Source organism: Dreissena polymorpha, chromosome 10 (assembly GCF_020536995.1).
Source record: "Dreissena polymorpha isolate Duluth1 chromosome 10, UMN_Dpol_1.0, whole genome shotgun sequence".
Lineage (NCBI taxonomy): Eukaryota > Metazoa > Mollusca > Bivalvia > Myida > Dreissenidae > Dreissena > Dreissena polymorpha.
In genome coordinates, this window is record NC_068364.1 from 47,647,199 (window position 1) to 47,673,373 (window position 26,175).

A 26,175-nucleotide genomic window follows, 5' to 3' on the forward strand; every position below is an offset into this window, starting at 1 on the left:
GAGCTTAAAATATTAAAAACACTGTTTTGATAGCATAACAATAAAATTCTTACCAAAATCCACTAATTTTATGCCTCCATTTTCTGTTAAAAGGATATTATGTCCCTTAACATCACGATGTACAATGTGATTTTTATGAAGGAAATGCAGCACCTAAAACAAATTGAATTGAAACATTAAAATAAACTCTACACAAAAAAATCATATTTATTATTAATAAGCAATTACTACAACATAAAAAAATCATGGGAAAATATATTTGTTGCATTTAATCAACTTTGTATTCCAGGTATAGAACGTGAACAGATACATTTAGTAAATATTGACATTTGAGCTCAAGCTCAATTTCAACATAAGTCGAAACAAAAGATTTTGTTTTAATATGATAAGTTATAAACTTCATTAACTGTTAAATTTGCTACAAGAGTTGTTATAAACTATTTAATGATAAAAACAAAACAAAAACAAAAGTACTCTTTTCAAAGAACCATGACACTATATTGTTTTTGTATAGAAAATTCAAGCCAAAATAACCCATGTTCTTAGTAACTTACAGATATGGTTTCTTTTAATATGAAAGCCAAGAGTTGTTCATCCATTTTCTGCCCTTTTTCCACCAGACTTTTTGCCAGGTCAGTTACTGATCCCCTCGAGCAATACTGTAATGAAAAAAACAAAAAATGGGAATTTTACTACTATGCTATATTTAATGCACATCATTCTGATTTAACAATGTATTATAAATACACCTTTTTGAATTGTAAACAACTTTAAATAAGTACATTTCAGCTAGGATTGCAAAAAAATGCATACTGTAACATTATTTATACTTCTCTGCATACTGTCACATTATTTATACTTCTCTGCATACTGTCACATTATTTATACTCCTCTGCATACTGTAACATTATTTATACTTCTCTGCATACTGTAACATTATTTATACTTCTCTGCATACTGTAACATTATTTATACTCCTCTGCATACTGTAACATTATTTATACTCCTCTGCATACTGTCACATTATTTATACTTCTCTGCATACTGTAACATTATTTATACTCCTCTGCATAATGTAACATTATTTATACTTCTCTGCATACTGTAACATTATTTATACTTCTCTGCATACTGTAACATTATTTAAACTCCTCTGCATACTGTAACATTATTTATACTTCTCTGCATACTGTAACATTATTTATACTTCTCTGCATACTGTAACATTATTTATACTCCTCTGCATACTGTAACATTATTTATACTTCTCTTCATACTGTAACATTATTTATACTCCTCTGCATACTGTAACATTATTTATACTTCTCTGCATACTGTAACATTATTTATACTCCTCTTCATACTGTAACATTATTTATACTCCTCTTCATACTGTAACATTATTTATACTCCTCTGCACACTGTCACATTATTTATTCTCCTCTGCATACTGTAACATTATTTATACTCCTCTGCATACTGTAACATTATTTATACTTCTCTGCATACTGTAACATTATTTATACTCCTCTGCAAACTGTAACATTATTTATACTCCTCTGCATACTGTAACATTATTTATACTCCTCTTCATACTGTAACATTATTTATACTTCTCTGCATACTGTAACATTATTTATACTCCTCTGCATACTGTAACATTATTTATACTTCTCTGCATACTGTAACATTATTTATACTTCTCTGCATACTGTAACATTATTTATACTTCTCTGCATACTGTAACATTATTTATACTCCTCTGCATACTGTAACATTATTTATACTCCTCTGCATACTGTAACATTATTTATACTCCTCTGCATACAATTTAATGTTTATTTCAAAAACATATTTTTTTCGAAATATGAATTTGCAGATTTCTGATTTAACCCATTTATGCCTAGTGTCTCGAAAAAAGGCCTTGGCAAACAGCGTAGACCCATAAATATACTTGACATCCCTAATTTTGGAAATAAATTGATCAAATTCAGAAGGATGGGAGAGTACACTAGGCATAAATGGGTTAAAAACAAAGATAATTTTATGAAGAATTTTTGCCTGGTCCCACCTCCATCATCATCCACAGCTGATCGTCCGCCCCACTCTCCCCCATCCTCAGATACAGTCCATGAAACTGGGGCATGTTCTTGTGATCGTTGAAGTCTCGTAGGATCTTGTACTCAACCTCTATCTCTTCTATCACCTCATGGATGGACTCCATGATCTTCACCGCCACAACTTCATCTAGATACAGCAATTATAATTGAACCCTTAACAAGCTGGGAAATTTGTCGTCTGCTAAAATGTCATCTGCTGAATTTCTAAAATTAGCATTTTCTTTGATTTTTTTCAAAGAATACTATCACAATAGCAAACAGTTTGGATCCGGATGAGACGCCACATTCTGTGGCGAAAAAATTTCCCAGCATGCAAAGGAAATTTTGTTTAAATGAAGTCTCTTCTAATCAAACATTCTGTCAATGTGGACTCCAAAGGCTTATCTGGGATAAAACTTTATGCACTTTAAGCCCCATTTTCCAAAAGCCTGCCTCAATGTTGGGATTATTATGGCTAAGAGCTATAGTCTAGATTTTTAGTTTTCGATCCTTTTTTTATCTTTTGGGTTTGGAGCTCTACTATTTAAATAACAGTATGAGGAATATCAACTGTAAACATACTAAACAAAAATGCTGTATTCTAAACAAACTGGTTTTCTACATCTTAATGGCACCATTAATCTTAACAAAAAATGGCACTTTAATTTAACACAGTAAAATAATTAAAACAAAAAAATATAATAATTTAAATATTGAAAACAATATTTTACAATATATATATATATATATATATATTATATATATATATATATATATATATATATATATATATATAGTATCAATACAATCTAACCAAATATGAACAAATTTGCAGATTCAAACATCAAAAACAACATTTAAAATATATACATAAATATAATTATCAGCAATAAAGCCAACCAATTTCAGTTTGAAGCTAAGTGGCACTTAAGTGTGTTTCTATTTTTAGCTGTATATAGTGGCACTTAAGTGTGTTTCTATTTTTAGCCATATACAGTGGCACTTACTTGTGTTTCTATTTTTAGCCATATACAGTGGCACTTACTTGTGTTTCTATTTTTAGCTGTGTACAGTGGCACTTACTTGTGTTTCTATTTTTAGCTGTATACAGTGGCACTTACTTGTGTTTCTATTTTTAGCTGTTTACATTGGCACTTACTTGTGTTTCTATTTTTAGCCATATACAGTGGCACTTACTTGTGTTTCTATTTTTAGCTGTGTACAGTGGCACTTACTTGTGTTTCTAATTTTAGCTGTATACAGTGGCACTTACTTGTGTTTCTATTTTTAGCTGTATACAGTGGAACTTACTTGTGTTTCTATTTTTAGCTGTGTACACCTCCCCATAGGTGCCTTCCCCAATCAGGTCCTGGAGCTCCCATAATTCCTCTGGGTTGGGCAGCTCCGAGAACTTGATCTCCGAACTGTACTGATCATACATCCGAAACATTATTGCTGTTGTTGCTGTTGCAATTGTTGTTTATTGTGACTTCAGTAAGTGCTTCAATTGATGTTCTTCAAATTGATTTTTTCCAAGGCACATTACATAAAGTGTGTTAAGTTTGATTTTTGAAATAAATACTCTGTCAGCATTTTCTCAAACTTTTTAAATAAGAATATCCTGTCTTTTGTTAAAATTCCTTTTTTAAGTCTCACTAATAGTATTCTATTTCAGTTGTTGTTTTTTTGTACTTCCTAATCTTTTTAATCAAAAACTTTTTTTTTAATCCAGCATTAAGTCTTGTTAAGCAAGAGCCTTTAAGTTTAACCATTCAACAGAGCTGTCATCTTGCTTCAGTACTGATTTCATATAAAATAGAATCACTTATTTCCAAAGCCAATTAGTTGTCAGGCTTATTGCAATTAAGGCTTCAATATCCAATACAAACACCAGTAAGTCAACTACAGAAGCAGTCCAAGGCTCTTGTTCCTTTGATCAGCTAATCAAGGTATTGTTCCTGATATGGCTCACAGCTTTCCTGTTTTATATTAAATTATCAGAAACTACAAAAACAGGCAAGCTTCTGATTGTATGGCATCATAAGTTGCATGTCAGATTGATAAAGCAATAACAGAAGACGTGCTGTATAAATATGTCTTCATTTCCTATACGTCCCAGGAAATTGTTGACCGGAGGCTTCCACCATGTCAGTTAGTGCAGTCGGAGGGTTTTTCAGTCTGAACCAATGGCTTTCAAGTCTGAAATGAAATTTTAAAAAATATTTAAAAAAACACTTACTCTGAACTGGTTAACACTGGACAAACATTATGAAGTACTTTGATTGAAAATTTAGACACATGTATACCGGTAATTTGGTCTAAATATGACTGCCCATGGGAAAAAGATCCCCCCACCTGTGCCACAAGTAATCTAGTCCAAGTATACAATTTAATATCTATAATGCAAATAAATAATTTTGGAAAAGGAAGATTTTCTTGACAGCAAGATCAGAGAAACAATATTTAATTATTTTGTAAACACAGGTTATTTGTGTCAAAATTATTGAATTAAGATTTGATGTTCATTAGACTATGAGGACCGTGTAGGGACACATCTTGCATTTTAAAACATACAGTGTTGTTAAATCGGGGCAGGGTGGCAAGTCTGACCCATCTGATGGTAGTTTTAACTAAATCGCTGTATTCTAGGCTTTTCCCAATGTTGAACTGATTCTTACTAGATACCAGACACCTATAATAGGTTCAGTTTGGTTACAAATTTATAACTTTGTGGCATAAAATTGTAAATAACGTACACAAAATCAAGAGAAATGGTCCATTTTAAACAAAGCTTGTCAAAGGATGTGAAATTAGCCCCGAAAGCATATCTAGTCAGTAATTATTGAACAAGGCACTGACAATATAGTCCTTAGCAATAATAATCCAACAGTAATATAAATATCCTTAATGATATTCACATGAAGTCAGTAAGTTGAAATAAAATATGAATTAATGAAAACATCCAACCACCTAAAATTGATGCCTTCCATCTTTGAAGGGGAGGGTGGGAATGATCGAGGGAGGGACGGGCTGAAAAACTACACTTAAAATTGAACTGTAAATCAATTAAATTAAGGAAGTCACAAAATTAATTGCAACAAACTACTCATATATTCGCATGAATGTTGATGCCCAACTTGATCGATTGATGACATCTGTTTATAAAAGGCTTCAGCCATCATACCAAGACACCAGGAAAGACAACAAAAAAATACAAAATTGACACTCATCAATAGATGCTTATCAATCACAAATGTAGTAATTGACAGACAAAAACTGCAACTAATTAATTATTGTTTGCTAGTAGCTGGCGAATTTGATCTATAAGACTATATGGTTCAATTAATATTGACTCGTATAAACGTCATAGCAATTTACTCCTATATTCAACAACACATCAGCAAATTAAAGGGAAGTAACATATATAGCATATAAATGTACGAATCATGTAACTCCATCAGTAACTATGGTATGGGTGAAATCAATCATAAGCAGTATATATGTTGTCAGTAATAAAGAGAATGCTGGATGTTATTTTTGTATTATGTACCTTTCATTTTTTACACCAGAGTATAATTGTATTCAAAATTCATACAATAAACAAGATGTGTTTGTGAAACACAATGTCCCCCTATATGATGTTTGACCTTGAAGGATGACCTTGACCTTGTGAAGGATGACCTTGACCTTTCACCACTCAAAATGTGCAGCTCCATGAGATACACATGCATGCCAACTATCAAGTTGCTATCTTCAATATTGCAAAAGTATTCATAAAATAAGTGATTTGGGCCACATATATTTGACCTCTGACCTTGAAGGTTGACCTTGACCTTGACCATTCATCACTCAAAATGTGCAGCTCCATGAGATACACATGCATGCCAAATATCAAGTTGCTATCTTAAATATTGCAAAAGTATTCATAAAATGAGCGATTTTGGCCACATATATTTGACCTCTGACCTTGAAGGATGACCTTGACCTTGAACTTTCACCACTAAAAATGTTCAGCTTCATGAGATACACTTGCATGCCAAATATGAAGTTGCTATCTTCAATATAACAAAGTTATTGCAAAATGTTAAAGTTGGCGCAAACAGACCAACAGTCTCCAACAGACAGACCTACAGACAGGGCAAAAACAATATGTCCCCCACTACTATAGTGGGAGACATAAAAATGGCTACTAGCGTATTCTGTTTCTGTAACATGTAGCTGGACTACTTTCTTTTATCAATACAAATGTTTGGTTGCTTTTGGAAATACTGGTTATGCATCAAAGACATTTTTTAGACTAAATCGTTGCATATCCCTCTGCAGGTCAATTCGAAAGTAGTGCCTGTTTCTAAAGAGTTCCTTTTCTCTTCTTAAGTAAATGCCATATAACAATGTGAGACATGTCTTTTGTGGTTATTTCTAATATCCTGTATGTGTCCGGAGTACTTTGATGCCTTGGATTGGAAGCTAACTAGAAAGATGAAGGGGGGGGGTTTCTATTGTAGTGGCTTTTGTCGAAATAAGGCTTCCGAAACACTGTTTTCTACGGTGGGTGCATTCGACAGTGATTTTATTTCTTTGAAGTTGTGAGACGGCATGTTTTTAATTGCAATTATTGGTAGAGGACTGATCCATCTTTAACCCTTTGCATGCTGGGAAATTTGTCGTCTGCTAAAATGTCGTCTGCTGAATTTCTAAAAGTAGCATTTTCTTCGATTTTTTTCAAAGAATACTATCAGAACAGCAAACAGTTTGGATCCTGATGACACGCCACGTTCTGTGACGTCTCATCTGGATCCAAACTGTTTGCAAAGGCCTTTAAAATCCGGTTCCCGCACTGAAATCATAACATGTTCGGAAAAATTGATATATCAGAAAGGCAAGAAATATGCTTTGAAAGTTGTCAGTTATATAATGGGACCCTATGGGAATCCGAATTAGTGTAATATAACAAATGACCATCTAAAAACTGGTCACCTGACTATATATAAATTAAGCAGCTACATGTACCTGCATTCAGCCCTCTTGTTTACTATGTCTTTTGAACAGCTGCTTAACACAGGTAAGATTGCATATCTATCTTTGCAGTTGTTTAAATTATAGCATACAAACCATTTATTTCATTTTAAGCTAAGATAAAACACTCTTACCCAATCTGTACAGGTTCTCTAGATAACCTATCTAAGCTGGTATACTCCCGTTTTATGCACCCACGCATTTAAATGAGAAAATCTCTAAAAGATAATGTTTGACTTTAATGAAAATGCGACAAAAGTATTGCAGATTTCTTGTTTTGTCAAAGTCTTACATTTAACTTGCAAAGCCCCAATTAAAGGGTCCTTTTCACAGATTTTAGCATGTTTTGAAGTTTGTCATTAAATGCTTTATATTGATAAATGTAAACAAATAAATTTCAAAAGCTCCAGTAAAAAATCAAAAATAAATTTTAAAAAAGGAAAAAAAAAGTAGCCCGCAGCAGGGCTCGTCCCAGTGACCCCCGGAATCCTGAAGTAAAAAACGCATAAGCCAACTGAGCTATCCTGCCAAGCATACATAAGATGTGTATTTTATACCTTATATAAGCAATCTTCGTAGTTTCACAAATTTAAACGACAACAACAGAACTCTTCAGATTATTCAATCATTTCGCGTTGCAACGCTTTATAATTTTTAGGTTTTTAAATTGTCAAAAGATGCATATAATAGCTATATTAGACCATGGCAAATGTTCAGTAATACTGTTTCCTCACAAATATCATAACTAAACCGAAAATTTGCGAATCTGAAACAACTTTTTTCAAATTTGTCAATTTACCAAACCGTGAAAAGATCCCTTTAAAATGAGACATTCTTTTTCCAAGACTTATGATCAACACGTGACAGATTCAAATACATGTTTATGTATGTGGCAATTTTAAATGCAATACTTCCACAATTCACTTGCATTTATTATGTTTACGACCACTATGATTTGATGTTTCAACAGCCAATTAACCTCAGCGCATTAACTTACATCTAATTGTCAGTCCTTAGACTGAAAAATATCAGCCTTAATTTCAAATCCATGCACTCACACATTAAAAGGACCTTTTCACATTGTGGAAAAATGTCAAAATTAACAAAATTGTTTCAGATTTGCAATTTTTCGTTGTGGTTTTGATATTTACAAGGAAAAAAATAGAGCTTAAAAATGTGTCACAGACAAATATTATATTATATTATGAATACCACATGCTGCATTGACATAGAATATTTTGCATGTTGTCTTCACAAAAAACAGCGGACACCATGCTCAATGTTTAAAACTCACTAAGTGTCCCCCTGACCTAGTTTTTGACCCGGCAAGGCCCATGTTCGAACTTGGCCTAGACATCATCTATATACAACTTCTGACCAAGTTTGGTGAAGATTGGAAGAAAACTACTTGAATTAGAGAGCGGACAAGGACCGACCGACCGACAAGCTCATATACCCCCGTAAACTTCGTTTAGTGGGGGTATAATAATACGGAACATTTATTATGCTCTAAAATATCTATTAGATGCATCTTTTGAAAATTTAAAAACCTGAAAATTATAAAGCGATACAATTGGAACAAAATTGAATAATGTGGATGGTTCTTTTGTTATCATTATATTTTGTGACCAGTGTTTTTTTCATTCAAAATCAGGTCTGGTAACCGGCCCTATTCCCAATAGAAAAATTATATATTTTTTCTTCAAATGGGAGTTAAAAATTCCAAATGCATCCATATAAGTTCAACCTTTGTAAATATAATACTGAAAACACATGTACTCTCAATTTTGAAGATTTTTTTAGCAAAACAACAACAACACTAATTTCCCAATTTTAGTCAAAACGCCGCACATTTTCACAATCCATAGGGACCCGGTCACATTCCAACATTGAAAAAAAAACACTGGTGACATTACCAGAATTGCTTATTCAAAGTACCCGATATAAAATACACCACTCACTGTATCAGCAAGGATAGCCGATGAGTTTAAGTTCTAGACTTTTATTCCAAAGGTCAGTGGTTTGAACCCAGTTCAGGATTACTTTTGGTCCCATCTTTAATTTTATTCTTGTTCTTAACTGCAGCCATTTAGGTCCAATGTTTACATGTATCAATTTAAAGTATTAAATGAAAACTTCAACACATGCACAAATCTGTGAACAAGTCTTTTTAAGCACTTATGTATCAGAAAGTCATTTTTATTAGGCAGCATACAATTTTGTAGTTTAAAACAATGACTTTTTATAGACATACAAACTAGATTATGTCTGTTTCATGGTAAAAATGACGTATTTGCATTAGTTTTCCAAGTGTTTGTATTAACCCTTTCCCACTTAGAAGCAAAATGAAAACAGCTATGTGCAAACAGCATAAACCAGAACAGCCTGCAAGTAACTCACAGTCTGTTCAGGTGTTATGCTGTTTGCTGCTCATCAGTATCTAAGGTTTGGAAATGAAGCCTTTTAAATTTGAATCTAGAAAGAATAAAATTAAACTTTCTAAGAGACTACAAATGTGTCAAAATATGTATCTAAGTGGTAAAGGGTTAAATGTGAGGATCGGATAACTCACAAGATATACTAAAATAATGTCCCACAAATAATAATGATTATACAGTATTATAATGCTGATGAATATGGCAAAAGAATTGTATTCTTCTCATGATTATTATTTTAAGTTTGAAACTGCCAAATGAATAAGTAAAAAAAAAATCGGACATATATATAATCACACAAATTAAGCATCATGGCCCGCCAAGCACACTCACATGTACACAAACACATGACATTAAGCAGCTTAACCCTTAAAGCGCTGGAGCTGAATTTTAAAGGCCTTTGCAAACAGTTTGGATCCAGATGAGACGCCACAGAACGTGGCATCTCATCAGGATCCAAACTGTTTGCTATTCTGATAGTATTCTTTGAAAAAAATCGAAGAAAATGCTAATTTTAGAAATTCAGCAGAAGACATTTTAGCAGAAGACAAATTACCCAGCATGCAAATGGTTAACATCAGCTGTTTAAAATAGGAACAACACAAATATATTCTGAATAACATCATGCATCATGTTAACCCTTACAGTGCTGGAACCGAATTTTGAAGGCCTTTGCAAACAGTTTGGATCCAGATGAGACCCCACAAAACGTGGCGTCTCATCTGGATCCAAACTGTTTGCTATTCTGATAGTAATCTTTGAAAAAAAAATCGAAGAAAATGCTAATTTTAGAAATTCAGCAGACAACATTTTAGCAGACGACAAATTTCCCAGCATGCAAAGGGTTAAATAATCTTTTTGATAGTCTAAGTCATCAAAACTTTAAACTGCTTACTTCTAATGAACACAACTTCCTTATCAAATGAGTAAATCCAAGCACACCAATATTATCTTTGCATTTAGTTTAAACACATAACAATGAATAAACTCTGAGTGTATCAAGCAAACATTTTCTTCAGTATCTTGAAATGCTTCAAGGTGAAATTAATTTCCCCTCAAATCATATCATAGATAAGGCTTTCACAGCATGCCAAATCTACTGATAAATATTTTGCACAAATAAGCATAATAATCTCTAATTATCTATATCACAGGGTTAAGAACCAGAAAATCCCAATAATTTGTTATCATAATGATTGAATCATACAAGTCTAATATGTCCTCTTTCACACCATGCCAATTTCTACTGATTATTATTTTACACAAATAAGCAATAAGCATATACATGTATATCTAAACTTTTGCACAGGGTAAAGAACCAGAAAATCCCAATAATTTGTTATCATGATGATTCAAACATATGAGTCTAAAACTACGCCATAAATGCCATTATACTTCTCAAACATCTGTCATAAAACTGGTGACTGTCACTCAGGTCGTCGCTGGTCAATTACCGCTGTTACAAACTGTTTTTGTACATCAATATTGTATGAAGCTTGCATGCTTTATAATTAGACCAAGTCATTATTTTTTTAAGTTTTGACCTTGAAGGATGACCTTGACCTTTCACCACTCAAAATGTGCAGCTTCATGAGATACGCACATGCATGCCAAATATCAAGTTGCTATCTTCAATATTGCAAAAGTTATGGCCAATTTTAAAGTTTTCGGACGGACATACAGACAGACAAACAGGCTGACAGTTTAACTGCTAAATGCAACCCTACCGGGGGGGGGGGGGGGGGGGGGGGGGGCATAAATACTGTTCTTATCATTTATATTCAAACAATAACAGTAATACACACATCAATCTTGCATTTAGGTTCCTGCTAAGATCCACAAAGCACTCTTCTTATCAGAAAATACTTCATTCTCTAACACTGCTACAGTTCACTGCTACACTTAAACATCCAAGTACCTACCATGTTCATGATAATCATGTGTCACCACCCACACATAGCTTTTTTTCTAAAGCAAACAATTGCCTTGCAAAAAACTGTAAATGTAATGTAATTACTCTATGTTTTCGGACACTTAAAAATAATTAATTTTTTTCGTGTCCGAAAACTTAGTTAATACGAAAAATATTCACAAAATACAGGTGTCCAAAAACTTTTTTTTAGAGTCAAAAATTTAAGTGTCCGAAAATAGCGTCAATTGTATCAACCACTACCGGTAATAGCACGCACTTGTAAAATACCATGCCGTATAGTATAAATTACAGTTATATATGTGTGCACTGCATTTCAAATAATTTTAAACGCTTAATTTATTTGACAGATAGTTACAACAAGGTTGTACTTTGACAAACAAGTTCAAAGATGAGCATGTATTGTACCGATACTCACTAGTACAAACCTGTAATTAACGCAATAAAAAAGCAAACTATGAATTCTTTGTTTTTTCATTTCCGATATTTCTTGTCTAACACCTTCCATTGTTCATAAAACTTGCAATAGGGTGCACCAAACTTTGAAACGTTAAGTATTTGTCACAGTTATTTTACTGAAAATGGGTAGTACAATTGCGGTAGATAATTGATCTGCTAATTGGCCCTACCCCTGGTAATTGTCATAACGCTTATGCTATCGGGCGAAACCATTGTTTAATACCGGTTTACAAGGTTATTTACCCTATAACGCAATTGTAATGGTCCGTTGCCCTCAGGCATGCACCTGCCATGTTTTATGATGTTAATTCAGTTGTAAAACCCCGTGATCGAAGTGTCATTAGATATCGAAAACAGGACCGACATTTGGTAAAATAGCGCTGTAAAATATACTGTCCGAAAACTTAGAGACATTTATTATTGACGAAAACTCGTGTGTCCGAAAATTAAAAGTAACTAAAAATAATTATTTTTGCTAAAAACAGAGGTGTCCGAAAACTTTGAGTGTCCGAAAACATAGAGTAATTACGGTATTTAAAGATTGTATATCAAGGCTTATCTCATAGCACTATTATAGTTGGGAGTTAAGGAACATGAAATATCTTGTTACTTCCTTATTGACATAAACTAGCATTTCAGCCACACATGTTTAACTCAAATATAAATAAGGACCAAAAATGCTGAAAATATCAAGACTGTCAAGAAGGTTTACTAATGCATTATATATTATTAACTTAACCTTTTTAGTAGTTGTTTGTGGTTGTTTTAATAGTGTGGTGGTTGAGTTGTGGTAATAGTACAGAATTTGAAATAACCACAAGCCTTATGGCTAAATGGTCCCAAAAACTTGTGGCGTGCGCCTATGTTTTCTTAGTGAAATCTGTACAAGATTTTTTTTAAAGAAAAAGGACAGACAACCTTGGTAAAAACGTTTGCTTCTAACACTGAGTATATGTAGTTGATGAGGTTGATGAGGTTAAAGTATCAATTTAAGAAATAGTTCAGAAATCAATATTTTATTAAGTTTTTCATCAGCACCATTCATAATCTGTATCATAATTATCCAGATGACTTATGAGACTTTATCATGATTGTTGTAGTTATCATTTTCACTGTCACTGTAGCAATAGCAGCAGCAGCAGCAGTAGCAGTAGCAGCAGTAGTAGTAGTAGTAGAAGTAGTAGTAGTAGTAGTAGTAGTAATAGTAATAGCAGAAGTAGTAGTAGTAGTATAAGTAGTAGAAGTAGTAGTAGCAGTGGTAGTAGCAGTACTATTTGAAGTAGTAGCAATACTATAATGTCAATTAAAAAGTTGCACATTTGTGAATAAAATATTAGGGAAATATTGACTTTCCATTCATGTTCATTGTCTTGTCCAGTCTTGTTTAATAATTCATAATTTTATACTGCAATACAATTATGCATAATAAAATCCAGTATTCAATAAATAATTCTTGTTTGACTACCAACACCAGAGATCAAAGAACTGTTGGCAATTTTCTATTACTAATAAGGGGAAATGTATGCAAATCCTTTATATTCCATGTCAATGGCTTCTGCAGAGCTATGATCCAAATCAAAGAATGTTTATCATATAAGCAGCTTTTCAAAGGAGCATAATTATATCAAAGGCCAAGTAGAGGAAAATGTATGGTTATATAACGATGTAAATTCCCAAAATTCCTTGTAAGACTAATTAAGTGCTTGCAAATCATAACTAGCCCCTAGGAAATCTCAAATCTCAATGCATCCTGAAGAAAATTAACATGTACATGTAATAGAATCTAAGAAAATCTTAATGACATGTTTAATCATTTGCTTTCAAGTTCAGAAATGTATCATGTTTTTCTTAATTTTCTGTTATGTCTCACAGCACAACATTCGAAATGCCCTTACAATCAGGAGCACACAAAATAACAAATTTGCATGACTGCATTTATTTCATTATTTTAAAGATGGTCAGGGAGTTCCTGTTTGAAAGTATGCAACAGTAAACAATAATATACATGTATGCTCAAAAGCAATTTACCTCCTCTGCATCAATAGAAATATGAAAGTACACATGCAGCAATTAGTTCTCACATTTTCGCTTGGTTATGTCAGACTGGTTATGGGCTGATTAAGAGAATCATACAACTTGGTTTTCCCAGTGTTTATGAAACACTAAAGACAAAGGTGTTAAAGAGGTAATTTGTTTCATTTCTTTCATGGCATTTTACCATTTTAACACAGATATTGCACTTGAAAGGTCATACTAGTATAAGACAATCAAGCTCACAAACAGCATTGTGAACTACCATACCCATGTAAACAAGAGATGTGTTCGTCAGAAACACAATGCCCCCTATTGCGCCGCTTTGAAAAATAATTAAAAAATTGACCTTTGACCTTGAAGGATGACCTTGACCTTGAACTTCCACCACTCAAAATGTGCAGCTTTATGAGAACGCCGCTTTGAAATTTATTTTTTACCTTTGACCTTGAAGGATGACCTTGACCTTGAAGGATGACCTTGACCTTGAACTTCCACCACTCAAAATGTTCAGCTCCATGAGATACACATGCATGCCAAATATCAAGTTGCTATCTTCAATATTGACAAAGTTATGGCCAATGTTTAAGTTTTCGGACGGACAGACACCATAAATTTGACATTTGACCATGAAGGATGACCTTGACCTTTCACCACTCAAAATGTTAAGCTCCATGAGATACACAATTCATGCATGCCAAATATCAAGTTGCTATCTTCAATAGTGAAAAAGTAATGGCCAATGTTAGTTTTTTTCGGACGGACGGACAGACTGACTGACATACTGACACACTGACATACCGACGGACAGTTCAACTGCTATATTCCACCCTACCGGGAGCATAAAAAAGTTTAAGTGCTCATGAACTTTTCATGAGCCATTTTCAGTGTTTTGAACAGTTCATGGATTTCAAAAATGTTTCATATAAGCTCTCAAAAATGGTTAATAAACTTTGTGTTCAATACTTATTAACAAACTGTTAATTAATGTAATTTTATGACAAAAAGGGAAATTATATGTTTGTACATAAGAATGATCACATGTTTATATTCAAATTTGGAATAAAACATACTTTGCATCAAAACTTAATTAAATAATGCTCAAATTTGGTTTATGAATATTGCTAACATTGCTTACAAAAATACTGGTAATTAACTAAGTCGAATTTGGTCTGAAGTCTGTCTTTTTTTGTCAAAGTTAAACATTGAGAGAGAAATTTAAGGTCATAGTAGGGGAGATTATTAACTTTTCACCTGGGGAATGGGCTGAATTTCAGCCAAGCCCTAAAAAAGTCACTGTTTTATGATACAGAATATATGTCTTATATATGTAAGCCTATAAACCATAACTATAAATACATATTTCAAAATATGAAAGCAGTCAAATGGCTATAATAACATTTAGTATTACTTACATTTTTATTTTTCAGTCAGTGATCAAAATTAACTAGCTTTAGCCAGCAAGCCCTATAAACTGTAACTTTGATCTGGGCTTGCTCAGATTATCAGAGCTTTATAGAGAGGGCTTGCTCAGATTATCAGTGTTTTATAGGGAGGGCTTGCTCAGATTATCAGAGCTTTATAGGGAGGGCTTGCTCAGATTATCAGAGCTTTATAGAGAGGGCTTGCTCAGATTATCAGAGCTTTATAGTGAGGGCTTGCTCAGATTATCAGAGTTTTATAGTGAGGGCTTGCTCAGATTATCAAAGCTTTATAGTGAGGGCTTTCTCAGATTATCAGAGCTTAATAGTGAGGGCTTGCTCAGATTATCAGAGTTTTATAGTGAGGGCTTGCTCAGATTATAAGAGCTTTATAGTGAGGGCTTGCTCAGTTAATCAGAGTTTTATAGGGAGGGCTTGCTCAGATTATCAGAGTTTTACAGGGAGGGCTTGCTCAGATTATCAGAGTTTTATAGTGTGGGCTTGCTCAGATTATCAGAGTTTTACATTGTGGGCTTGCTCAGATTATCAGAGTTTTATATAGCGGGCTTGCTCAGATTATCAGAGTTTTACATTGTGGGTTAGTTCAGATTATCAGAGTTTTACATTGTGGGTTAGTTCAGATTATCAGAGTTTTTCATAGTGGGCTAGCTCAGATTATCAGAGTTTTACATAGCAGGCTTGCTCAGATTATCAGAGTTTAACATAGCAGACTTGCTCAGATTATCAGAGTTTTACATAGTGGGCTTGCTCAGATCATCAGAGTTTTACATAGCAGACTTGCTCAGATTATCAGAGTTTTACATAGCAGACTTGCTCAGATTATCAGAGTTTTACATAGCAGGCTTGCTCAGATTATCAGAGTTTTACATAGCAGACTTGCTCAGATTATCAGAGTTTAACATAGCAGACTTGCTCAGATTATCAGAGTTTTACATAGTGGGCTTGCTCAGATCATCAGAGTTTTACATAGCAGACTTGCTCAGATTATCAGAGTTTTACATAGCAGACTTGCTCAGATTATCAGAGTTTTACATAGCAGGCTTGCTCAGATTATCAGAGTTTTACATAGCAGACTTGCTCAGATTATCAGAGTTTTACATAGCAGACTTGCTCAGATTATCAGAGTTTTACATAGCAGGCTTGCTCTTATTATCAGAAGTTGATATGTCAGGCTTACTCAGATTGGGAAAAAAAATCTAATTGGGATTTTTTTTACAATTTTGCTTTGGGAATGGATCTGTTTAACAGACCCCTAGAATGATAAACCAAGAAAAGGCCTGATGTTGTGAAATATTAGGTGTAATTGAAATATATGAAAACGGTCAAACAACTCTCTTAAAAAAATGTTGATTTCTTTATCTGTGAATATGTCCCTTAAGAGGTACAGTCTCATAAAACGTCAGTTATTGCAACATATGTGACCATTTATTGGACATCTGTAACTGCCAATATGGATTTTTAATTAGGTTTACAGTGTTGTTATGATGTAAATAAGACAGTCCACACCATATTGTCAAATCTCAAGTTAATCTTTTATAAGTAACAGGAAATGATATTTATAAATACATTCTTTTATTTGCAAATAATAATTACAAATATAAAATGATTAATTTAGGGACCTTTTCACACATTTTGGCATGTATTGAAGTTTGTCCTTAAATGCTTTATATTGATAAATTTAAACATTGGATCTCAAAATTTCCAGTAAAATAGCAAAAATATATTTAAAGAAAGAAAAAAATTAACCCTCAACTGGGCTTGAACACCTCAGATCCCTGGAGTAAAAGTCTAACGCTTAGACCACTCGGCCATTTGTGCTCATACAATGAGTGATGTATTTTATACTTTATAATAAGCAATCATCGTAGTACATGTATCACAAAATATAAAGACAAAAACAAGGCTCTCAAAATTATTCAATCGTTTTGCGTTGCAACGCTTTATAATTTTCAGCGTTTTAAATTGTCAAAAGATTCCTATAATGGATATTTTAGAGCATGGTTAATGTTAAGTATTACTGTTTCGTCACAAATATCATCACTAAAACAATTTTTTTGTAATTTTGTCAAGTTACCAAAATGTATAAAGGTCCCTCAACAATATGACAAATGTTATTGCTCCACACTTATTATTTAATGCTGACCAGTCTTTTAGTGTGAAAAACCTGGTCATATAAAGTAAATTAATATTATTGAATGGTAAGACACTATAGTCTGCTTTGTGGAATCTCCAAGTACCTTTTTAGCGGATATCCCTAGGAATTAAAAAAGATCCAATTTTCCCGCTCTGAAAAATAATATGACAATTAAAACCCAATGCCAAAGCTTCATGTCACTGAACACAGACACCAATCAGTGCTGTGTTCACTGGGACCTTGTTACATAATCTATCAACATAATTTTGAATGAGACACTAGTGTTCTTAATATGATTTTCACTTGTGGCAATCAATTTTCTAATCCCTATATGAATGACAGTTATTTTATGAATTATGACCCTCGCACTTCCAGCGATTTTCCTCCTTCTTTATAAAGTACCGGTAAACGGTACTTTCCCAATCGAACGAAAATTCCCAAATTCCCAAAACGGTACTTTCCCAATCGAGCGAAAATTCCCAAATTCCCATTCGGCATCTGGAAAAATCCCAATCAGCGTCCGAATTTTTTCTCAAAACGATAGAAAGTTTCGTAAAAAAAACAACTTTCGGCGAGCGAACAAAGAAAATCGTATAGTTGTGTGTAACCACGCGCTCGATTAATTTCGGGTTTTATTATTCAGGGCATTCAATCAATAGAGTTGTTACTGTTTCCGGTTCTTTTGCCAGGCAGCCAGCGTACTGTTTTACGTCGGTTTGTAACCTTATCGTAGTTTGAAATGAGTCATAATAGCAAATATTATGCCAAAAAACCAATCGGAACCATCTATCACAGGACACATTGACAGCAATAATGATGCTGTGCAGGGAGGGATGCAAGCAACTGAGTGATGATCAAACATCAAAGATTGTTGAAATTTTCACAAAAATGAAAGAGAGAGACATTGCTTTAAAAGAGATTAAAACAACTAGTAATTGATTTGGTGTGTTCTTTATAATATTTTGTTATTTATATAAACTTTATAACTAAATGGTCATTAAGGCATGCCTGCAAATGATTATTTAAATGGGTATGTTCAATTAAGTATGAACTGTATGATGTATTCAATGAGACCCAAACTTCACGACGCGATTTTCCCAATTTCAGGATTTCACGACTCGATTTTTCCCAATTTTGAGGTTTTCACGACTCAATTTTTCCCAATCGGACCGGTACGGGTACTTTTCCCAATTGGACAAGGAAAATCGCTGACTTCACAGCAGCGCCCCCACCCCCTTGGCAAAGCCACAAAAACATACAGAAACTGTAATAATTTCATATTGCCTTGCAATTAAGAAACAAGAGATGTATTTGTCATAAACACAATGCCCCCTATTGCACCGCTTTGAAGCCATATATTTGACCTTTGACTTTGATGGATGACCTTGACCTTTCACCACTCAAAATGTGCAGCTCCATGAGATACACATGCATGCCACATATCAAGTTGCTATCTTCAATATTGCACAAGTTTTGGGTAATGTTAAAGTTTTAGGACGGAGGCACAGACTGACAGACTGACAGATAGTTCAACTGCTATATGCTTAGTAACCCTAGCGGGGGCATAAAAATAAAGGTTAACGTTGCTTTAATACTGCTTATAATTAGCAAGCATTTAATGGCAGTCTCTCAGTCTATTCCATTGTCATTTTCTTTAATTCTTATGTTTGCTTTATTTATGGCAAAAGTATAATTATACATGTAATTATAATGTTATTTATGTGTAATTCATTTTCTTTCCATTCACAGAACATTACATTTCAAAAGATAGAAAGACCAGCCTAGACAGGAAGCAGAGTAAACCTAAAAGACGCAAATTTCAGTAATGCACAAATTATATTTTATTTCTTTCCATGTATCAGAACTTTTCAGAATGCTATTGAGTGAAAAATTTGCATTTTCAGTAATGATTAGATATAGCTGAAATGTTTTGCCAGCTTCAATAAATTTGATAGATATGAGTCGTGTTCTGAGAAAACTGCACATAATGCATGTGCGTAAAGTATCGTCCCAGATTAGCCTGTGCAGTCCGCACAGGCTAATCAGGGACCACACTCTTAACTTTGCTTTTATGGTATTTTTAGTTTCAAGAAGTCCCTCCTTACCGAAAATCAAGTTTAGGCAGAAAGTGTCATCCCTGATTAGCCTGTGCAAACTGCACACCCTTACCAAAAAAAGTATATGTGGGCTCCACGCAAGACTATCGTAACTCACTATATAATATATAGTAAGTTACGATAGTCTTGCGTGGAGCCCAATGAAAATTTCAAACTTGTTATTGTATTGTGTTGCTCTGATTGGTCAATCTGCCAGTCATGTGACAAAAATGTGAACTGATTGGTCAGTTTGAGGCTTGGATAAGATGTATAAGCGGCTTATAAGCGGTGTATAAACTGCATATAAGCAGAAAAAAAGTGGATAGTTTTGGCTATGTTCTAAGGGAGGTATACGCAGTTTTTAAACCGCATATAAGCGGCTTATATGCGAAACATTTCTAGACTTACATCTCGCTTATAACTGCCTTAGACTTATATCTCGCTTATACAAGATATTTGAATGCTTACATGCCACTTATAAGCGGTTTATAAACCACATATAACTCCCTTATACTTCGCATATAAGCCGCATATAAGCGTGAGTAAGTCATTTTGGTAAGGGCTGGCTAATCTTATATGACACTTTACGCACATGCATTAAGCCCAATTTTCTCAGAACAAGGCTCATATTAGCTCCAGTAAGAACCTTTAAGGGGGTGAGTCAGTATAATGATTACCTTAATATTAGCTACAGTGGAAACAAAGAAGGCTGGCCACACAGTGATTTCTTTTTTGGATCTTAACACAATATTATATATACTGTAAGTTTTTGGAAAAAAATTTTTTTAAAACAATAGCACCTCTTAACTGGTGTCAAGGCTCGGCTGCGGGTGCAATTTTGAATAAATGAAAGCTTGTCAGAATTTTATTTTATTTTTGCGGTCACAGTGACCTTGACCTTTGACATAGTGACCCAAAAATGGGTGTGGATTGTAGAACTCATAAAGGTGCATCTACATATGAAGTTTCAAAGTTGTAGGTGGAAGCACTTTGATTTTAGAGCCAATGTAAAGGTTTTAGCATGGCGGACGCGCGACGGCAGACGCCGGTTAGCGAGCTGGCTATGACAATACCTCAGGTTTTCTGCGAAAACAGCCGAGCTAAAAATTCATGTTGGAAAATTTAGATACAAATTTTGTTTTTTAAATTACAGGTGTCTGAAGATTATAATTACCATATATTGAAATAAATCAATCTACAATCATTGTATTGTGATATAGTCTTCTTTTTCTGCTTTGAAATCATTACAATATCACAGCTTTGCTAACTGTTGCCTGAAATGATAGAACCAAAAATTCAAAACATAAAACATTCTGCTTCCTTAATAGGACAAAACTGTTTCAAATGCTGTTGTGTTAATCCATTGTTTTCTACCCAATTGCGTGAATGTAATGGCCCATTGCCCTCAGGCCTGCATCTGCCATTAAGTTTCATGACCTTAATCCGGTTGTAAAAATCAATGCTCAAAGTGTCACAAGATAAGGGGAAACAGGGCCAAAGTCTGTAGAATAGCGCTGTGAAATATACTGTCCAAAAAATTAGAGACATTATTTGAGATGAAAACCTGTATGCCCGAAAATTAACAGTCACAAACAATAAATATTTTTCCTAAAAAAAGAGGGTGTCCGAAAACTTATGAGTGCCCGAAAACTTAGAGTAATTACTGTATAAATCTTTCAAATGATTACCTTAAATTCACAATAGAAGGTTTCCAAAGATAAAATTTAGATTGTTTCCCAATCCAGATATGTATGTTGAACCTTAAAGTAAATATAAAATTGGGAAAACTATTATTCTCAATTTAAAGTATTAAAGAGTGAAAAAAAAAAACAATATTGTAAGGCCAAAAAAAAAATAGTCTTGGTTCAGGGAACATGGCCAGAAAAATGTAGGAGGGTAGGTAGGTTTTTTCTTTTTTTTTTTTTTTTTTTTTTTTTTTACCAGTCGACTGATTTCAGGGTGAAAAAGGGTCAGTTAATGCACCCATGATTGTTTAAACACTGACCAAATGATTAATATTGCACATGTGGTATTTAGTCGTTGTATATTATTCAATATTCCTAGCTCTTTATGCACTAATTCAGGGCTAGCGCTGGCCCAAAATTTCTTTTAGCCAACCATTTTTTCTTTGTCTGTCTGTGATAGTGTGACCTTCATATTCAAAAGTGAACAAGCCATCTTTATCAGTCTCTGGTGTTTGGGGTGTGACCTTCAGAATTTTTTTCATCATGAGACCTGACCTAGTCTCCGACAGGTGTTAAAGAGTCTGAATAGTGGCTGTCAAAAGGAGGGTAACCTCAGAATAGCACAAGTCTTTCTTCTGGTACATTTTTTGATAAAATGGCAATGGGTTTGAGCGCATCGCACAGGAAGTGAGCAGTGTACATAAATTTGAATGTTGCTATTGGTTTGTACAGGCTAAGGGCGTCACAGTACATTGATTTTGATTCATGATCAAAGCGAAGCCAATTGTTGTCAAGTTTCCATGACTCTTTGAATGTTCTAGTGTTTTGTGTTTTAATTATTTTTTTTTTGTTATGACTCTTTTTCGTCCAACAACGCTTTAAGGTTAAAGACGCCATGTTAGCAACTTTAGAGACAAAGTGGTTACTTCCATTTTTATAGTAGTGTAGATGAATGACTCTTCCTATGTGTTAAAAATTTGAAATGTTAATTAAAATTAAACCGCGCGTGTTTTTCACATTTTTATTTGATTAAAATACGCTGCTGTCAGTTAGCATAGTGTGCGAGTAAAACAAACAAATTAATTAATTATCATCTTTTCATTTCGATCGGAAATTGGCAGAAAGTTGTAACATCATCGACATAGAACTAATTATTTAATTATCACTTTTAAATTCAGATCAATAGACAGCTTGGAAATAATTAAAATATTGTCACGCTTCTTTTCATTCTTAATCTTTAATAATACGACATTTGCGACCGGCCGCTATTTTGTTTGCAGACGACAATATTAACTGTGTATTCAAAGTGCACAGTGTCTGCGCATGAATGACCGAATATTACTCCATAGCTCCACCCATTTTTACATTTCATTTAACAACGTCATTTCATGTGTAAGCGAGCTCAATGTTGATTGGCCAGCTAGCATGCGCACTTCAATAACAATAAGGTCAAGCGATGTCTCGTATACACGTGCAGACCGGTTATTGTTCACTGTTCAAATTGCGAACACTTTCATTGAAACAAAGAGAAAAATATAGAAAACCAATCCAGGTTTAATTGGTGGCTGTTTTCAATGAAATTTTACGAGATTTTAGCATTTTCGCCATCAGATTTTTTTCCATGGACCAAAAAAATCGTTAGGGTCGGGGGCAAAAAATAGGGTCGGTCGGGTTCCCTGAACCAAGACTATTTTTTTTTTTGGCCTAATGTCGATTTATTGTTGTTTGTTATTGTCTAGACACTTACAGGGCTGGTTCATTCACAAGACTGTAAAGGGATTGATTCTCTCAAATGAATAGTGACTACAGCCATCAGAGAGAAACACCTATGAGCTGTACGTATGTACTCATTAAAGCTCAGAGCATTCAAGAAGAACTACATGTGACGAGTGAATCTGGTGGGTCGCTCAATATATGATGGTAGCGCTAAGAATGCTTCCAACTCTGCAACCTTATTTGACAAACTGTCAATGTTTGTAAAGCCAATTATTAATGAATCCACAAATGAACTTTTGGTACTTATATCTACATTTGTTTTGTCTGTACTGTGGAAGAAAGCAACCATAGCTCCTGTGTTCAAGAACGGATCAAGGTCAAAACCAAGTAATTACAGACCCATATCACTTACATGTATTGTCTCTAACCTTATGGAACTCATTATTGTCTCAAACTTAATGTCCCACTTTGATAAGCACCAGCTCCTTTCCCCTTTTCAACATGGATTTAGGTCAAAACATAGCTGCGAGACACAGCTGATTAGTTTTTCCCAAGAACTATTTGACTCTCTAGAAAATGGTCAACAAACTGACGTAATCGTAATGGATTTCTCCAAAGCATTCGATAAGGTCGATCACCACAAGCTCATCCACAAATTATCCAAACTTGGGGTGAACTTAGAGGTCACATCCTGGATAAGATCCTTCCTCAGTAACCGTACACAGAGAGTTGCGGTTGAGGGTCATATCTCGGATGAACTCCCAGTTATGTCTGGTGTCCCACAAGGGTCAGTCATAGGTCCCTGCCTCTTCCTGACATATATAAATGACCTCCCTGACAGCACAAAAAGTAATGCTAGGTTATTTGCTGACAACACTGTAGTCTACCTGGCAATCAAGTCCCAGTCCGATTCAGTACAACTCCAAATTGACCTCTACCAACTAGAACAATGGGAAAAAGATTGGGCAATGGAATTTAACCCTGATAAGTGCGAGGTGTTACGTGTAACTAGAAAAAGAAACCCCATCATATTTCCCTACACCCTCCATAATATCGAACTAAAGTCAACTGTCAATGCCAAGTACCTTGGGGTAACCCTAACTAAGGACTGAAACTGGTCAAAGCACATCAATAACATATCTCTTAAGGCCAAAAACTCCCTCCATTTCATTAAGAGAAACGTCAGGACCCAAAATATCAAGGTCAAGGAAGCTGCCTATACCACATATGTACGCCCACAACTTGAATATTGTTCATTTGTGTGGCATCCCTGGCAAAACTACTTGGCAAATAAACTAGAAGGGTCCAACGCGCAGCAGCCCGGTATGTCATGAATGACTATTCTTACACCAGTAGTGTCACCCTTATGCTACAGACCCTTCATTGGAACACCCTTGCCCAACGCCACATGACCAACTCCCTCACCATGCTATATAAAATCCAACACCAGCTAGTCAACGTGGATCACTGTCACCTTACCCCTACAAGAAATTTTAACTTCTTTATCCCCCAATCACGCACCCAGTATCACATGACAGGTTTTTTTTTCCACTTTTTGGGAAGATAGCCCATGGCTTTGGAATTGGGAATTTTATCGGCATTTTCATGAAATTGGGAAAATAAATTCATTAGCCTTTTTTTCCACACGAAAAGTCCACTGATTAGGGAAATACTTAATTTGATCTAACTCTTTATAATCATTCAAATTAAATGAAAAAAATCATATAATGCTATGTTAGATGTAATTGAATTAAAATTGAGATATAATACACATAAGACTTCTTTCCAAAAAAAAAAAAATTTTTTTTTTTTTTTTGGAAATTGGGAATTTTTTGCCACATTTTGGGAAAAAAGTATACTTGTTGGGATTGGGAACATAGCCGAATTTCGGCTATAAAATCGGGCCAAAAAAAACCCTGCATGACCTCCTTCTTTCCCTGAACTATAAGCAGTGCTCCAGCCAGCTTTTCAAAATAGAGGGGAGCTTCCCCAAAAAGGGCAAATTTCACGCGTAATTTTGGAAAATGTTGCATTTGGTTATTAATATACTTAAGTATATACTTTGCTTATACTATATACTTATGAATTGTAAACATTAGTGCATTGAATGTTTTCACCAATTGTATGCTGTTCCTCATTTTGTGTAATGAAATTATAATAAATATATTACTATCTACATTGGCGCTAAGGAAAACAACTTCGTAGCCAATTTCATAACCGACTTGGGCTAGCATCCGACTACACGCATTAGAGATATGAAGATATCATATTTCTTTCCGGTGTGTGTGGGGGGGGGAGGGATTTTGATGTTTTTTTATCACCTATCATCATTGAACTGCATGTTAATCTTTCCGGTTCCAGTTTAAGCATCAGTGGCCTTGTAGAAGAAATGAAGAAAACATGAAATAAATTCAGGGGTTTCACTGGGTCAAATAAATGTTGTGACTGTCATCACTTAATTTGTTACTTTGAATAACTGTGAGCCAATGTTTTTCCACAATAATACAAATTGTCACAACGTGTACATGCTAATCCTATTGGTTTATGGACGTTTCGTGCCACTACCAGTTCGTGCCACTGATATTTGTGTTGAAAAGGGGTAGACGTTTCGTCCCACTGATAATATATAAATATATAAATGTAGAAAATTACAACAATGTTGACAATTATGATTATAAATAACAAACAAATTAAATGATTTATCGTTAGTATACTAATATTTGTAAATAGTGTACATGTAATATATGCGATAAACATAAAGCATGAAGTGTTGTTATTTTTTATGAATCATCTGTATGCGCTTGTAATAATAAAATAAAATGATTTATTTTTAGTATAAAAACATGTGTGCATAGTTCATTATGTTTAATAAATATAAAACATGAATGAACAATAATACATTTAAAATAAAGTTGGTCTTTTTCTCTTAAGAAAAGCTTATGCATTACTATCGACTCACAAACTTTCAATTAGCCGTATGTGTCTTTACGTAATAAGCAAACAATTAATTACCGAATCGGTCCTTTAATTTACCGACACGGGCCTTTGATGGCCAATTAGTAACCAATTAGTAAACAACTCACCGCTGTAATTATGATACAAACTGTCTATGTGTGTATCAGAGTTTATTTA

The 26,175-nt window shown here is 34.2% G+C and overlaps 1 protein-coding gene across 14 annotated transcripts in view; it reads right to left on the bottom strand.

Annotated features, from left to right (window-relative positions):
* Window positions 1-26,175, bottom strand: part of LOC127849330 (myosin-IIIb-like) — an 83,651-nt gene that overhangs the window by 56,413 nt on the left and 1,063 nt on the right. For 3 of the 14 annotated variants that reach the window (XM_052382055.1, XM_052382053.1, XM_052382054.1), the window contains exons 1-5: window positions 10,446-10,618; window positions 3,411-4,298; window positions 2,072-2,247; window positions 555-659; window positions 54-153 (exon numbers count right to left, since the gene is read on the bottom strand). In XM_052382055.1, coding sequence (XP_052238015.1) covers window positions 54-153; window positions 555-659; window positions 2,072-2,247; window positions 3,411-3,549 — 520 coding nt within the window. In that variant the 5' untranslated portion in view covers window positions 3,550-4,298; window positions 10,446-10,618. The other 11 variants (XM_052382050.1, XM_052382051.1, XM_052382049.1 and 8 more) reach the window with 10 other exon arrangements.